This window comes from Aulostomus chinensis, chromosome 9, assembly GCF_037954235.1.
Source record: "Aulostomus chinensis isolate RoL2024-O1b breed Wild chromosome 9, RoL_Achi_v1.0, whole genome shotgun sequence".
Classification (NCBI taxonomy): domain Eukaryota; kingdom Metazoa; phylum Chordata; class Actinopteri; order Syngnathiformes; family Aulostomidae; genus Aulostomus; species Aulostomus chinensis.
The window spans coordinates 751,636-768,672 of NC_141328.1; the positions used below are offsets into that span (position 1 = coordinate 751,636).

The following is a 17,037-nucleotide window of genomic DNA, read 5'->3' on the forward strand; positions in this document are numbered from 1 at the left end:
TATCATTCCAACTATCATCCATCTATCATTCCAACTATCATCCATCTATCAGTCCAACTATCATCCATCTATCAGTCCAACTATCAGTCCATCTATCAGTCCAACTATCAGTCCATCTATCAGTCCAACTATCATCCATCTATCAGTCCATCTATCAGTCCATCTATCAGTCCATCTATCAATCCATCGATCAATCCAACTATCATCCATCTATCAGTCCAACTATCATCCATCTATCAGTCCAACTATCAGTCCATCTATCAGTCCATCTATCAATCCATCTATCAGTCAAACTATCAATCCATCTATCAGTCCAACTATCATCCATCTATCAGTCCAACTATCATCCATCTATCAGTCCATCTATCAGTCCATCTATCAATCCATCTATCAATCCAACTATCATCCATCTATCAGTCCAACAATCATCCATCTATCAGTCCAACTATCATCCATCTATCAGTCAAACTATCATCCATCTATCAGTCCGACTATCGTCCATCTATCAGTCCAACTATCAATCCATCTATCAGTCCAACTATCATCCATCTATCAGTCCATCTATCAGTCCATCTATCAGTCCAACTATCATCCATCTATCAGTCCAACTATCATCCATCTATCAGTCCAACTATCATCCATCTATCAGTCCAACTATCAGTCCATCTATCAGTCCATCTATCAATCCAACTATCATCCATCTATCAGTCCAACTATCATCCATCTATCAGTCCAACTATCATCCATCTATCAGTCCAACTATCAGTCCATCTATCAGTCCATCTATCAATCCATCTATCAGTCTAACTATCAATCCATCTATCAGTCCAACTATCATCCATCTATCAGTCCAACTATCATCCATCTATCAGTCCATCTATCAGTCCATCTATCAATCCATCTATCAATCCAACTATCATCCATCTATCAGTCCAACAATCATCCATCTATCAGTCCAACTATCGTCCATCTATCAGTCCATCTATCAATCCATCTATCAGTCCAACTATCATCCATCTATCAGTCCAACTATCATCCATCTATCAGTCCAACTATCATCCATCTATCAGTCCATCTATCAATCCATCTATCAATCCAACTATCATCCATCTGTCAGTCCATCTATCAGTCCATCTATCAGTCCAACTATCAATCCATCTATCAGTCCAACTATCATCCATCTATCAGTCCAACTATCATCCATCTATCATCCATCTATCAGTCCAACTATCATCCATCTATCAGTCCATCTATCAGTCCATCTATCAGTCCAACTATCATCCATCTATCAGTCCAACTATCAATCCATCTATCAGTCCAACTATCATCCATCTATCAGTCCATCTATCATCCATCTATCATCCATCTATCAGTCCAACTATCATCCATCTATCAGTCCATCTATCAGTCCATCTATCAATCCATCTATCAGTCCAACTATCATCCATCTATCAATCCAACTATCATCCATCTATCAGTCCAACTATCATCCATCTATCAGTCCATCTATCAATCCATCTATCAGTCCAACTATCATCCATCTATCAGTCCATCTATCAGTCCATCTATCAATCCATCTATCAGTCCATCTATCAGTCCATCTATCAGTCCATCTATCATCCATCTATCAGTCCAACTATCATCCATCTATCAGTCCATCTATCAATCCATCTATCAGTCCAACTATCATCCATCTATCAATCCAACTATCATCCATCTATCAGTCCAACAATCATCCATCTATCAGTCCATCTATCAGTCCAACTATCATCCATCTATCAATCCATCTATCAGTCCAACTATCATCCATCTATCAATCCAACTATCATCCATCTATCAGTCCAACTATAATCCATCTATCAATCCAACTATCATCCATCTATCAGTCCAACTATCATCCATCTATCAGTCCATCTATCAGTCCAACTATCATCCATCTATCAATCCATCTATCAGTCCAACTATCATCCATCTATCAATCCAACTATCATCCATCTATCAGTCCATCTATCAGTCCATCTATCAATCCATCTATCAGTCCAACTATCATCCATCTATCAATCCAACTATCATCCATCTATCAGTCCAACTATCATCCATCTATCAGTCCATCTATCAGTCCAACTATCATCCATCTATCAGTCCAACTATCAGTCCATCAGTCCAACTATCAATCCATCTATCAGTCCAACTATCATCCATCTATCAATCCAACTATCATCCATCTATCAGTCCAACTATCAATCCATCTATCAGTCCATCTATCAGTCCAACTATCAATCCATCTATCAGTCCATCTATCAGTCCAACTATCAATCCATCTATCAATCCAACTATCATCCATCTATCAGTCCAACTATCATCCATCTATCAGTCCATTTATCAGTCCAACTATCAGTCCATCTATCAGTCCATCTATCAGTCCAACTATCATCCATCTATCAATCCAACTATCATCCATCTATCAGTCCAACTATCATCCATCTATCAGTCCATCTATCAGTCCAACTATCATCCATCTATCAGTCCAACTATCAGTCCATCAGTCCAACTATCATCCATCTATCAGTCCAACTATCAATCCATCTATCAGTCCAACTATCATCCATCTATCAGTCCATTTATCAGTCCAACTATCATACATCTATCAGTCCATCTATCAGTCCAACTATCATCCATCTATCAGTCCATCTATCAATCCATCTATCAGTCCAACTATCATCCATCTATCAGTCCATCTATCAGTCCAACTATCATCCATCTATCAGTCCATCTATCAATCCATCTATCAGTCCAACTATCATCCATCTATCAATCCAACTATCATCCATCTATCAGTCCAACTATCATCCATCTATCAGTCCATCTATCAGTCCAACTATCATCCATCTATCAGTCCAACTATCAGTCCATCAGTCCAACTATCATCCATCTATCAATCCAACTATCATCCATCTATCAGTCCAACTATCATCCATCTATCAGTCCATTTATCAGTCCAACTATCATCCATCTATCAGTCCATCTATCAGTCCAACTATCATCCATCTATCAGTCCATCTATCAATCCATCTATCAGTCCAACTATCATCCATCTATCAGTCCATCTATCATCCATCTATCAGTCCAACTATCAATCCATCTATCAGTCCAACTATCATCCATCTATCAGTCCATTTATCATCCATCTGTCAGTCCAACTATCATCCATCTATCAGTCCATCTATCAATCCATCTATCAGTCCAACTATCATCCATCTATCAGTCCAACTATCATCCATCTATCAATCCATCTATCAGTCCATCTATCAGTCCAACTATCATCCATCTATCAATCCAACTATCAGTCCATCTATCAGTCCAACTATCATCCATCTATCAGTCCATCTATCAATCCATCTATCAGTCCAACTATCATCCATCTATCAGTCCATCTATCATCCATCTATCAGTCCAACTATCAATCCATCTATCAGTCCAACTATCATCCATCTATCAGTCCATTTATCATCCATCTATCAGTCCAACTATCATCCATCTATCAGTCCATCTATCAGTCCATCTATCAGTCCAACTATCATCCATCTATCAGTCCATCTATCAATCCAACTATCATCCATCTATCAGTCCAACTATCAATCCATCTATCTGTCCAACTATCATCCATCTATCAATCCAACTATCATCAATCTATCAGTCCAACTATCATCCATCTATCAGTCCAACTATCAGTCCATCTATCAATCCATCTATCAGTCCAACTATCAGTCCATCTATCAGTCCAACTATCAATCCATCTATCAGTCCAACTATCATCCATCTATCAATCCAACTATCATCCATCTATCAGTTCAACTATCATCCATCTATCAGTCCATCTATCAGTCCATCTATCAATCCATCTATCAGTCCATCTATCAATCCATCTATCAGTCCAACTATCATCCATCTATCAGTCCATCTATCATCCATCTATCAGTCCAACTATCAATCCATCTATCAGTCCAACTATCATCCATCTATCAGTCCATTTATCATCCATCTATCAGTCCAACTATCATCCATCTATCAGTCCATCTATCAATCCATCTATCAGTCCAACTATCATCCATCTATCAGTCCAACTATCATCCATCTATCAGTCCAACTATCATCCATCTATCAGTCCATCTATCAGTCCAACTATCATCCATCTATCAGTCCATCTATCAATCCAACTATCATCCATCTATCAGTCCAACTATCATCCATCTATCAGTCCATCTATCAATCCAACTATCATCCATCTATCAGTCAAACTATCATCCATCTATCAATCCAACTATCATCAATCTATCAGTCCAACTATCATCCATCTATCAGTCCAACTATCAGTCCATCTATCAATCCATCTATCAGTCCAACTATCAATCCATCTATCAGTCCATCTATCAGTCCAACTATCAATCCATCTATCAGTCCATCTATCAGTCCAACTATCATCCATCTATCAGTCCAACTATCATCCATCTATCAGTCCAACTATCAGTCCATCTATCAGTCCAACTATCATCCATCTATCAGTCCATCTATCATCCATCTATCAGTCCAACTATCATCCATCTATCAGTCCATCTATCAATCCATCTATCAGTCCAACTATCATCCATCTATCAGTCCAACTATCATCCATCTATCAGTCCAACTATCATCCATCTATCAGTCCATCTATCAGTCCAACTATCATCCATCTATCAGTCCATCTATCAATCCAACTATCATCCATCTATCAGTCCAACTATCAATCCATCTATCAGTCAAACTATCATCCATCTATCAATCCAACTATCAGTCCATCTATCAGTCCAACTATCATCCATCTATCAGTCCAACTATCAGTCCATCTATCAGTCCAACTATCATCCATCTATCAGTCCATCTATCATCCATCTATCAGTCCAACTATCAGTCCATCTATCAGTCCAACTATCAGTCCATCTATCAGTCCAACTATCATCCATCTATCAGTCCATCTATCATCCATCTATCAGTCCATCTATCAGTCGAACTATCAGTCCAACTATCAATCCATTTATCAGTCCAACTATCAATCCATCTATCAATCCATCTATCAGTCCAACTATCAATCCATCTATCAGTCCATCTATCAGTCCAACTATCAGTCCATCTATCAATCCATCTATCAGTCCAACTATCATCCATCTATCAATCCATCTATCAGTCCAACTATCAATCCATCTATCAGTCCATCTATCAGTCCAACTATCAATCCATCTATCAGTCCATCTATCAGTCCAACTATCAGTCCATCTATCAGTCCATCTATCAGTCCAACTATCAATCCATCTATCAGTCCATCTATCAGTCCATCTATCAGTCCATCTATCAGTCCGTCTATCAATCCAACTATCAGTCCATCTATCAGTCCATTTATCAGTCCATCTATCAGTCCATTTATCAGTCCATCTATCAGTCCATTTATCAGTCCATCTATCAGTCCAGCTATCAGTCCAACTATCAGTCCATCTATCAGTCCAACTACCATCCATCTATCAGTCCAACTATCAGTCCATCTATCAATCCAACTATCATCCATCTATCAGTCCAACTATCAGTCCATTTATCAGTCCATCTATCAGTCCATTTATCAGTCCATCTATCAGTCCATTTATCAGTCCATCTATCAGTCCATTTATCAGTCCATCTATCAGTCCATTTATCAGTCATCTATCTATCTATCTATCTATCTATCTATCTATCTATCAATCCATCCATCCATCAGTCCATTTATCAGTCCATCTATCTATCTATCTATCAATCATTTATCAGTCCATCTATCCAGCTATCTATCAATCCATTTATCAGTCCATCTATCCATCCATCTATCAGTCCATCGATCATCTATCTATCATCTATCTATCTATCAGTCCATCTATCTATCTATCTATCTATCTATCTATCTATCTATCTATCATCTATCTATCTATCTATCTATTTATCTATCAGTCCATCCATCAATCAATCTATCAGTCCATCTATTTATCTATCCATCTATCAGTCCATCTATCATCTATCTATCATCTATCTATCTATCAGTCCATCTATCATCTATCTATCATCTATCTATCTATCAGTCCATCTATCTATCATCTATCTATCTATCTATCTATCTATCTATCTATCTATCAGTCCATCCATCAATCAGTCTATCAATCATCTATCAATCCATCTATCAATCCATCTATCTATCCATCAATCAATCTATCAATCCATCTATCAATCCATCTATCTATCTATCTATCAATCCATCTATCTATCTATCTATCTATCTATCTATCATCTATCAGTCCATCCATCCATCCATCTATCAGTCCATCCATCCATCCATCTATCAGTCCATCCATCATCTATCTATCTATCAATCCATCAATCCAAACATCAATATTTACTGATGACTCAACAAATTAATTGAATTTCAAAGTGCAAGACTGAAATAAGAGAAACTGATGTAGAGACAAAGACGCTGGAGGACCAAAGAAGAGAAGAGTTTCGACTCAAAGGAGACAGCCAGAAGGACGTGAGTGCCTCAAGACGAGGAACTGTAGCACAAACACATGCAGTGATGATGAAAGCCTTCAACATGATCATGAGAGGGAAGCTCACATGAAGCGATGCTCAAACACAGAGTGAGTGAAACGTGTGGAATCAAACCAGAACATCTTCATGTGACCACTCCGCCCCGTGTCTCTGAGCAGCTTCACGAAAGCTCTGGTTCTGCTCAGTTCCCGGGCCTCTGCTGAGGTCTGGAGCCATGACCACACGAGGCTGCTCACCAAGCAGGAACTGTAGCTCCGCCTCAAAGTGGGAGGCGTGTTTAACTCCGCCTCCTGACAGCTGTCTCCTTCCTCTAGTAACAGTCCAACTTCCTGGTGCCTCCACAAGATTCAGTTACATAAGTTTAATCGTTTGTAAGAACTAGTTTGTGTAAGAACTAGTTTGTGTAAGAATATTTCATGAACCAGCCCCAGCGTTCCCTCCGGGGTCCTGACAGGACGCTTTGCTCTGATTGGCACATCAACAGGAAGCTGCTGCATCAGCGCGTGGAGGGGAAGGAAGTATCACAGGAGGAGAACTTCCTGCCCAAACACCAGCGAGTCAAAGACCTGTGTCAGCGAGCCGAGTACCAGACGCCGTGTCAGCAGACCGGACAGGTACAGCCACACCTCCAGACGCCATGACATCACTGCCATGTCATTCATGACTCCTCACTTACACTGAACCAGAGTTAAGTCTCTGTTAGAAATGTGTCAGTTGTGGTAAAGTTCTGACTGACGTGCGTTCTTGTGTTATGGGGAGAGAGAAGCGGCTCTTCCTGAGCTTGACAGTCGCAGGCAAGACAGAAATAAACTACAAAAACAGACACGATGAAACTACAACATTTAGAATCTTCAAAGGAACAAAGTGAACAGATGTGGCTGGCACAGCTGGACGTGACGCTTTCAACGACTGACAGGAAGTTAAGGTTTTACAGCCTCTGGCGGCAACAACACGAGTCATTTTTTGGATTTTCATCTTGAATAAAGATTCCTTAAAAAGCTGCTGGTGTATTTTACCTTAGAGAGCTTTTTGGATGAAATGCAGCAAAACTGCTTCATCTGTAAAAACCAAACACAGAGACACATTCGGAAATGTGTCAGAGAGATGAGAAGCTCACAGACGTCACAGTAACCACACGCCACGGCAGGTGTGAGCAGGCGTGAGAGCCAAGATGAAGCGGAACGAGAAAAACGTTCTGTCCGGTTATCAGCCGTGTTTGTGTGCTGGAGGTTAATTACACTTCTTGAAGGATCCAGCAGTCGCCTGATTAGCCTCTTAGCAACAGTCCCTGCTAAATAAACCCTGGAGTGTGAGGAAGAACGCCGCCGTCAGTCACTGAGGAGAACGCCGTTCTACTGCAGCTAGCGAACCAACGCGGAGACCATGTGAGGACATCAGCAGCTGATACTGCGTGACATGGTCGTCAGGTTTGATTGGCTTATTGAACCTACCTGGACCCACTGACATCAAAGACCTGCATCAAAACAGTGTATAACATGTCCGTCAGTTGAGACACACACACACTTACATACTTATGTTTTAGTCTAACAGGAAGTGGAAATTCGGTTAAGTGTGTGTGTGTGTGTGTGTGTGTGTGTGTGTGTGTGTAGAAGTGGCAGTGTGTGGAAGACTCCACAGGGAAGTTGCGGCTTTACAAATGTAAGAACGACAGCGGGGGGTACAAAAGCCCAAAGGTGGACGTGACGGGTCGGCGGCGTCCGGTCAGCATCAAGTCTCAGCTGTATTATCGTAACTCCAACAGCTGCGACTGTGACCTCCGACCTCTGAACCTGCCACCATTCATGCTAAGACCATTCAACAAGAAACCTTTCCTCTCCAAGAAGAGTGAGTTTTCCCCTCCGTCACTTCCTTTACTGTAGAGAAGCTGCCATCTTGTGGCAGGAGAGCTGCATCACCTCTGCTGCTGCTGCTATCACATTTGTGTTTGTGTGTGTGTGTGTGTGTGTGTGTGAGTCTGTCTGTGTATGTGTGTGTGTGTGTGAGTCTGTCTGTGTTTGTGTGTGTGTGTGTGTGTGAGTCTGTCTGTGTGTGTGTGTGTGTGTGAGTCTGTCTGTATGTGTCTGTGTGTGTCTGTGTGTGTGTGTGTGTTTGTGTGCGTGTGTGTGTGAGTCTGTCTGTGTGTGTGAGTCTGTCTGTGTATGTGTGTGTCTGTCTGTGTGTGTGTGTGAGTCTGTCTGTGTGTGTGTGTGAGTCTGTCTGTGTGTGTGTGTGTGTGTGAGTCTGTCTGTGTGTGTGTGTGTGAGTCTGTCTGTGTGTGTTTGTGTATGTGTGTGTGTGTTTGTGTTTGTGTGTGTGTGTGTGAGTCTGTCTGTGTGTGTGTGTGTGAGTCTGTCTGTGTATGTGTGTGTGTGTGTGTGTGAGTCTGTCTGTGTGTGTTTGTGTGTGTGTGTGTGTGTGTGTGTGTATGTGTGTGCAGAGTTTAAACCCTTGAAGACCTACCCCAGGAACCGTTTCAGCCGCTCCCTATCCATGACAAACACTTTCCCTGGGAACCACAGCCTTGGGGGTGGGGCCTGGGATGCACCAATAGTAGAGGAGCCTGAGGATGAGTTCAGCGGGATGGGGGAAGTTAACACTGTGACCCCGCCCAGCTCCATCAAAGTCACTCACAGGTGAGTCTTATGTGCTGGTGATCAGGTGCTCCTCTGCAGTTTTGCTCACGTGGTGACGTCACTGCGACTAAAACTTTGGCTCAACTTGATGCCGCCGTCCTACATTTATATTCCTCTTCTGCTCTCAGAGAAAGTCCAGCTCGACAGGCACAAACTAGCTTAGGATATATGATGTCCTGTAACCTTGCTATAACAACCTCTCTGGAACTGCACCAATCAGAGTCAGCCTCACTGGAACTGCACCAATCAGAGTCAGCCTCACTGGAACAGCACCAATCAGAGTCAGCCTCACTGGAACTGCACCAATCAGAGTCAACCTCTCTGGAACAGCACCAATCAGAGTCAGCCTCACTGGAACTGCACCAATCAGAGTCAGCCTCACTGGAACTGCACCAATCAGAGTCAACCTCTCTGGAACAGCACCAATCAGAGTCAGCCTCACTGGAACTGCACCAATCAACCAATCAGAGTCAACCTTTTGGACTGTTGCGTCCTTCTCAGGCCGGCTGTCTGCAGCCTCAAGCAACCCCTCTAACGTTTTTGTGTCCGGTGTGATCGCAGGTGTTCCATCCTGGAGAACGCCACGGTGAAGTGTGACACGGGCGTCTATCAGTCTCTCCAGGCCTGGAAGGACCACAAACTGCACATCGACCACGAGGTAACTGACGTGTTGTTATCATCACAATAGACAGGTTGGTGGAAGTGTGTGAATCAGATCGCCCCAGAACGCTATCCAAAGCTTATGGCGGGAGCCTGTCACTTTCACAACCACAACAATGTTGAGTACAATGCCATCATAGCCAGGTTTTGTAAACAACCAAATATCATCATACAGACAGGTCACACATACACAGACTTTCTCAGAGGTCACAGGAAGTTGACATTCCCTCTAACATGGTTAAGCGATTAGATTTTGAGGGTTTTCCTGAAGGTGGAGATGGACTTTGACACTTGCAAGCTCTGGTCAACTTGTTCCAGGTTTGCGGCCCCCTGCAGGCTACAGACAAGCTGAGCTTTTAGACCTCTTTCCTTTCTAATGAGTAGATGTTTATTCCTGGTGCCATAGACATGCCTGGAACCCCAGACCGGCATGAGCTCGCACCACCCTGGATGTGTTTGATGAACCACTTGGTCCGTTATGCAAGCATCTTGATACGCATTCATTTGGGTGAGCCGGAGGAGACCAAAGCAATGGAACAGAGGGCTGGAGTGGCCATGACATGAGGACCACGACACTGCGCGAATGGTCTTCTTTTTGAAGAGTTTCTAGCTTTGTCAGATGACTGGGATAAGTGACAAATGACTGCAGGAATTGAGGTTTTGTGTAAAGAGCGGAGTGCTGACAAAGGGAGGTCGTGTCTTATTTAGATAAACAGGAAGTTGAAAGCTCAATGTGAGGTTTGGAGTTTAGGGATTCGTCTATGTGGACCCCCAGGAACTTTGTAGAGCTCAACCGAGTTAACTCTTTATCATTTATTTCAGGCGTTTGTGATCCGGAACCAAGATTTTTTAACCAAGAAGATTTTTTTATGAGATTTTATCAACATCTAGTTTGTCTTTTTAATATTTAGAGATTGTTTATTACACTTACACCAGATGTCAATTTTAGTGAGTTCAATATTCAGTGATTACTGCAAAATAAATGTAAATGAATGCATTAAGCCAAGTCACCAAGTCATTCATGTAAATGATGAAGAGTAGTGGCCCTAAAATTGAGCCTTGGGGTCCCCATATTTGATCCTGATTTTGTGAACTTTGTGTTCATATTCCCTGATTGTGGGTAATTTCTGAACCAGTTTTGAGCTGTACCGCTGATGCCCTCATGATGCAGCTTTCCAAGTCGCATTTTGAAATCAGCGGTGTCAGAAGCCCTTGATAGGTCCAGAACAATACCCTGGCCAACAGCTGCCTGGATTTTCTCTGTTCAGTCCAGAATGGCCATGCCGCTTGATCTTCCTCTTCTGAGCCAACAGCCAACAGCACAGAATATGCAGCTTGTCCAGATAATCATAAAGTCACCCTTTCATCCACTTTTGATATAAAGTATATAATCAGACGATAGTTGCTGAAATCTTTTTTATCAATGGGAATAATCCTTGCAGTTTTCAACTTTATTGGTACGACCCAGGTAACAATGCTAAACTGATGCAATGAACCAGGGTGCAGTGACGCGATGTGAGGCTGCTGTCAGGACTTCGCTGCAGAGTCCATCGGCCCCTGCTGTGAGAGAATTTTTCATGCTTTGGATAATTGAGCTGACTTCTGTTACGTCACTAGGCCTCAAGAAGAAGGAGTTAACATAATTGTCAATGTAGTCTCCCTGGGGGTGGCTGATTTCACTGGCGAGGTCTTGGCCTACAGTGGCAAAGTCGTTATTAACGCTATCAGGGACTTGGGAGGAGTTGCTCGCAGCTGCATCTGGGAGCACCTTTGGGTTTGATTCCTGTTCATGACTGCATTTGGGACAGACCAGCTTCTTTTTGCATCTCCTTGGGCTGCATCTTTGTGTTCAGTATCAGAACTGCGCTTACTTTTCTTTCTTCAATGGCTTCGTTTATTTCTACAAGACCGTATGTCTTTTCATTGTCATCACTTGGGTTTTCTACGTGGCGTTTGTAGGATCCCATTTGTGAGCCCGGGGCTGTGGTCCTTACTTCTCCATGTAACAGTCTTTTCTGGGATGCTTTTATGAATATTCCCATGATTCCTGGATCAGACTGTGATATGCAGTGTCTGGACCCCCAGCATTGACCCTGGTCTCTGGGCTCTCACATAATGGCTGCAGAGTTCTTCGTCCTGTTGTGAGCAGGTGGATGTGCCAGATTTAAATACACCACTATGGGCAAATGGTCAGATAGATCCGTCTCCAAGTTAATATTTCAAATGTTTGTCACAATGTCAGCAATGATGGATTTCGATGAATGTGTAAGTCTGGTGGGAATATTTATGGCAGAGGAGGAATATAAATCATTTTTGATTGAATCATTCTTGGAGAGGTTCATGTGATAAACCCCAAGGAGTATACAATTTTTATTTTTCATGTTTATTGCATGTAGGCTTTTCTCAAGTTTATTCAAGAAAATAGATGGGCTTGAGTCAGGAGGCCTGTATGTTAATGAATGATTAAATTATTACCATCTTTAAGGTTGATGTTAATAAAAAGAGACTCTGAGTGTTCATTGTCTACGACCAGATTGTCTCAGACATGAGTCCGAAGCCTGGAGTTGACATAAAGACGTACGCCTCCACCTGTTCTTCCCAATCCATTTTTATGATAGAATGTGTAGCTCTCGAAATTAACAGTGTCTTGGTAGGAGCGGTCCTGTAGCCACGCTTCACTACAAGCAGTTACATCAAAACTGCGCCCATCACTAAGAGTACGGAGGCGAAGTTATCATGATTGTTTGATAAACTAGTATTGAGATGCATCACAGAGAGGTTGCAGCCGACATTCCAGCTCCTGAGATGTTCTGGGTCACAAGTTCTGTTAGCAAGTCACTGCAGTGTCGAGCATCTCCAGTATCACTTTTTAAGTTAAGCACGATCTAAAAAGTGTTGCCCTACCTTTGCATTCCAAGAAGGTCATTTATCCGTGAGACAACCAAGTTTACATGTCAGAAGACGATCACCATCATCCACACTCACGCACACGAAACACGTGACGAACCTCGGCATAGCGGACTGTCGACCTCCTGGTTTGGCCCCAGGACGAGAGCAGTGGCCAGCCCTCTGTAGTTGAATCAGCCATCCATCCATCCATCCATCCATCCATCTCTCCATCCATCCATCTACCCATCCATCTCTCCATCCATCCATCCATCCATCCATCTCTCCATCCATCCATCCATCCATCCATCCATCCATCCATCCATCCATCTCTCCATCCATCCATCCATCCATCCATCCATCCATCCATCCATCCATCCATCCATCCATCCATCCATCTCTCCATCCATCCATCTACCCATCCATCTCTCCATCCATCCATCCATCCATCCATCTCTCCATCCATCCATCCATCCATCCATCCATCCATCCATCTCTCCATCCATCCATCCATCTCTCCATCCATCCATCCACCAATCTATCCATCTCTCCATCCATCCATCCACCCATCCATCTCTCCATCCATCCATCCACCAATCTATCCATCTCTCCATCCATCCATCCACCCATCCATCTCTCCATCCATCCATCTCTCCATCCATCCATCCACCCATCCATCCATCCATCCATCCATCCATCATCCCTCCCTCCATGTTCCCCCTCTTCTCCTGTTCAGGGTGGTGGGGGTGGAGCCTATCCCAGCAGCCTTCCCCCTGGACAGGTCACCAGTCCATGGCAGGGCCAACACATAGAGACAGACAACCATTGGCTCTCCCAGCCACGCCTACGGTCAATTTAGAGTCTGGATTAACCTGGTCCCTCTTGATGTCTTTGGACTGTGGAGGAAGCTGGAGTACCAGAGAGAACCCAGCAGGAACAGGGAGAACATGGAGACTCACCCTGAAAGACCCCGTGCTGCAGCCGGGGCTCCACCCACAACCTTCTTGGTGGGGGGCCACAGGGAGGACCACTGCTCCACCCACAGCCTTCTTGCTGGGGGCCACAGGGAGGACCACTGCTCCACCGTGACAAGTTGAATCATGGGAAAGTGAATTATAATTAATCTACCACTACCATCTAAGAGGAGGTGCGACATCTGAAATAATGTGGTGTATTCAACCAAAGTAAAATAAAAAACATAAATCAAACTCATGTCTGACCTCAACAGCATAGGCCTCCTTCTGCAGGCGTGATCCGTCAGTGGTGAACAACATTTAGTTTAGTTCACAACTGAAGCACTTTTGCGCTTCCTATGGACTTTTCCTTAATTAAGTCTAAATTCTTGCTTGTGTTGTACGTCGCTTTGGACAAAAGTGTCTGCTAAATGAAATTGTAGACTTGTAGAATTGTAGAATCGTAGTTGGTACAGCCTTATATTCCAGTGTTTAGGAGTCAGGTGAGGAAAATAGAGAAGAAAGAACTAACCAAAGGCAAAGCAAGCTTCGCATGTCACTTAGGACATTGGCCTAATAGAGCAGAATACAGAATAATTGCAAGTTTGCGTTGTGAAAACATATGACAGCAGCGTTGCACCACTGAAAGCGACTCATGCCCCTGCTCATTGGTTACTGTTCACAGCACGGCCTTCACTGTGCCTGTGGACAAGGTGTGCAATAAGTCCACTGCTGTAGGGTGGTTTTTGCCCCATGCTGTGTTCAGTACCTTCAGTTTACATCCCACTCTAGGAAATGGACAATAATGGATCTAGGACAGGCCCCTTTAGACCCTGTTCATGTGTTTCCTTGATTGAAGCATTTATTGCATCATCTTTTGTCTCCATGAGCAAGTAAATGTGTTGCAATAAATAATATTATGAGTATCTGCAGTATTTCACCTTCATACCTGTTGTATGAAGTAGTACCACTGTTACTGGGTAGCCCGGTGGAGCAGTGGTCCTCACTGTGGCCCCCAGCAAGAAGGTTGTGGGTGGAGCAGTGGTCCTCCCTGTGGCCCCCCAGCTAGAAGGTTGTGGGTGGAGCCCCGGCTGCAGCACGGGGTCTTTCTGGGTGAGTCTCCATGTTCTCCCTGTTCCTGCTGGGTTCTCTCTGGTACTCCAGCTTCCTCCACAGTCCAAAGACATCAAGAGGGACCAGGTTAATCCAGACTCTAAATTGACCGTAGGCGTGGCTGGGAGAGCCAATGGTTGTCTGTCTCTATGTGTTGGCCCTGCCATGGACTGGTGACCTGTCCAGGGGGAAGGCTGCTGGGATAGGCTCCACCCCCACCACCCTCAACAGGAGGAGAGGGAGAACATGGATGGAGGGATAATGGATGGAGTGAGGATGGATGGAGGGATGGATGATGGTTCCTGATATTTTATTGAAATGTTTTTTTACTTTTTTTACATTTCCTGTAGATTGAGACCCTGCAGACAAAGATAAAGAACCTTAAAGAGGTCAAAGGCCACCTGAAGAAGGCCCGCCCTCTGGAGTGTGACTGTAATAGATATCTGTGAGAGACTAACACACACACACACACACACACACACACACACACACACACACACACACACACACTCACAGAGTTCCTATACATGTGGTACCAAGAGGCTGAGTATCAGTAATTCTCTTGTGTGTGTTCAGGTACAAGTCCAAACTGAAGAGTAAGCTGAGGTTCCGAGGAGGCGCCCTGCACCCCTTCAGGTGAGACAGGAAGTGCTCTGTGGTTCTTATCTAAACAGGAACAGTTTCTGCCCTCTCTCTGGCTCCAGAAGGAGGGGGGCAGTCACTTGGAATCTGATCAGGTTCAGATAGAAGAATGTGTCCCAAATAGTTCTAATGTACTTGATTTGGAACTGACAACAGAGGATATAGAGGAGAACCTCAAGGAAGATAGAGAAGAACAGGTAGTGAGACCACTGAGCACCTGAGTAGAGGCCGGCTGTGAGCTTCATCAGTCAGAAACAAAAGCTGTTAATTACTTAACAAAACTTCAAACTATCATTAGAAACCAAAACAAGAGATGTGATAAAATTATCTCTTCATGACATCATCTCTTCATGACATCATCTCATCATGACATCATCTCTTCATGACATCATCTCTTCATGACATCATCTCTTCATGACATCATCTCATCATGACATCATCTCATCATGACATCATCTCTTCATGACATCATCGCTTCATGACATCATCGCTTCATGACATCATCTCATCATGACATCATCTCATCATGACATCATCTCTTCATGACATCATCCCATCATGACATCATCTCATCATGACATCATCTCATCATGACATCATCTCTTCATGACAACATCTCATCATGACATCATCTCATCATGACATCATCTCTTCATGACATCATCTCTTCATGACATCATCTCTTCATGACATCATCTCTTCATGACATCATCTCATCATGACATCATCTCTTCATGACATCATCTCTTCATGACATCATCTCTTCATGACATCATCCCATCATGACATCATCTCTTCATGACATCATCTCATCATGACATCATCTCATCATGACATCATCTCATCATGACATCATCTCTTCATGTCACCACCTGCTGGTGATATGTTTTCTTTTGCTGCTTTCCTGGAAATTTGGTTAAGTGTGTTTGTGTATGTGTTTGTGTGTGTGTTTGTGAATGTGTGTATGTGTTTGTGTGTCTGTGTGCGTGTACAGGAGGGGTGGGGCCCGTGACAAGAAGGCGTGGCTTCTGAAAGAACAAAAGAGGAGGAAGAAGATGAGGAAGATGATCAAGAGAATCCGAAACAATGACACGTGTTCAATGCCGGGACTCACCTGCTTCACACATGACAACCAACACTGGCACACGCCGCCCTTCTGGACATGTACGCAACACACACACATGCATACATACTCTGATGGTAAAACCCCTGGAGATGTCAGCGGGCGTAACTCTGCAGCGGTTGCTATGGAGATTGTGTTATGTTGAATGTCTGGTGGATCGTCTCGCCATGTGATGAAAAACAGCCCTGCAAGCAACTTGAGCTTTGCCGTCCTAACACTGCGAGCACGGCGCTGGCGTGATTCAGGTGCGATGTGTGTTTTGCAGTGGGTCCATTCTGTGCCTGCACCAGCGCCAACAACAACACCTACTGGTGCCTGAGGACCATCAACGAGACTCACAACTTCCTGTTCTGTGAGTTTGCAACTGGCTTCCTGGAGTATTTTGACCTCAACACAGACCCGTACCAGGTATACACACACACACACACAC

General features: G+C 43.5%; 1 protein-coding gene across 5 annotated transcripts in view; it reads left to right on the forward strand.

Annotated features, from left to right (window-relative positions):
- sulf2b (sulfatase 2b) overlaps positions 1 to 17,037 on the forward strand; it is a 71,355-nt gene that overhangs the window by 51,529 nt on the left and 2,789 nt on the right. For all 5 annotated transcript variants that reach the window (XM_086212914.1, XM_086212918.1, XM_086212915.1 and 2 more), the window contains 8 exons: positions 7,082 to 7,211; positions 8,208 to 8,442; positions 9,035 to 9,230; positions 9,792 to 9,888; positions 15,193 to 15,287; positions 15,419 to 15,478; positions 16,479 to 16,648; positions 16,873 to 17,015. In XM_086212914.1, the coding sequence (XP_086069040.1) occupies positions 7,082 to 7,211; positions 8,208 to 8,442; positions 9,035 to 9,230; positions 9,792 to 9,888; positions 15,193 to 15,287; positions 15,419 to 15,478; positions 16,479 to 16,648; positions 16,873 to 17,015 (1,126 nt within the window). The remainder of the gene's footprint in view (positions 1 to 7,081; positions 7,212 to 8,207; positions 8,443 to 9,034; positions 9,231 to 9,791; positions 9,889 to 15,192; positions 15,288 to 15,418; positions 15,479 to 16,478; positions 16,649 to 16,872; positions 17,016 to 17,037) is intronic.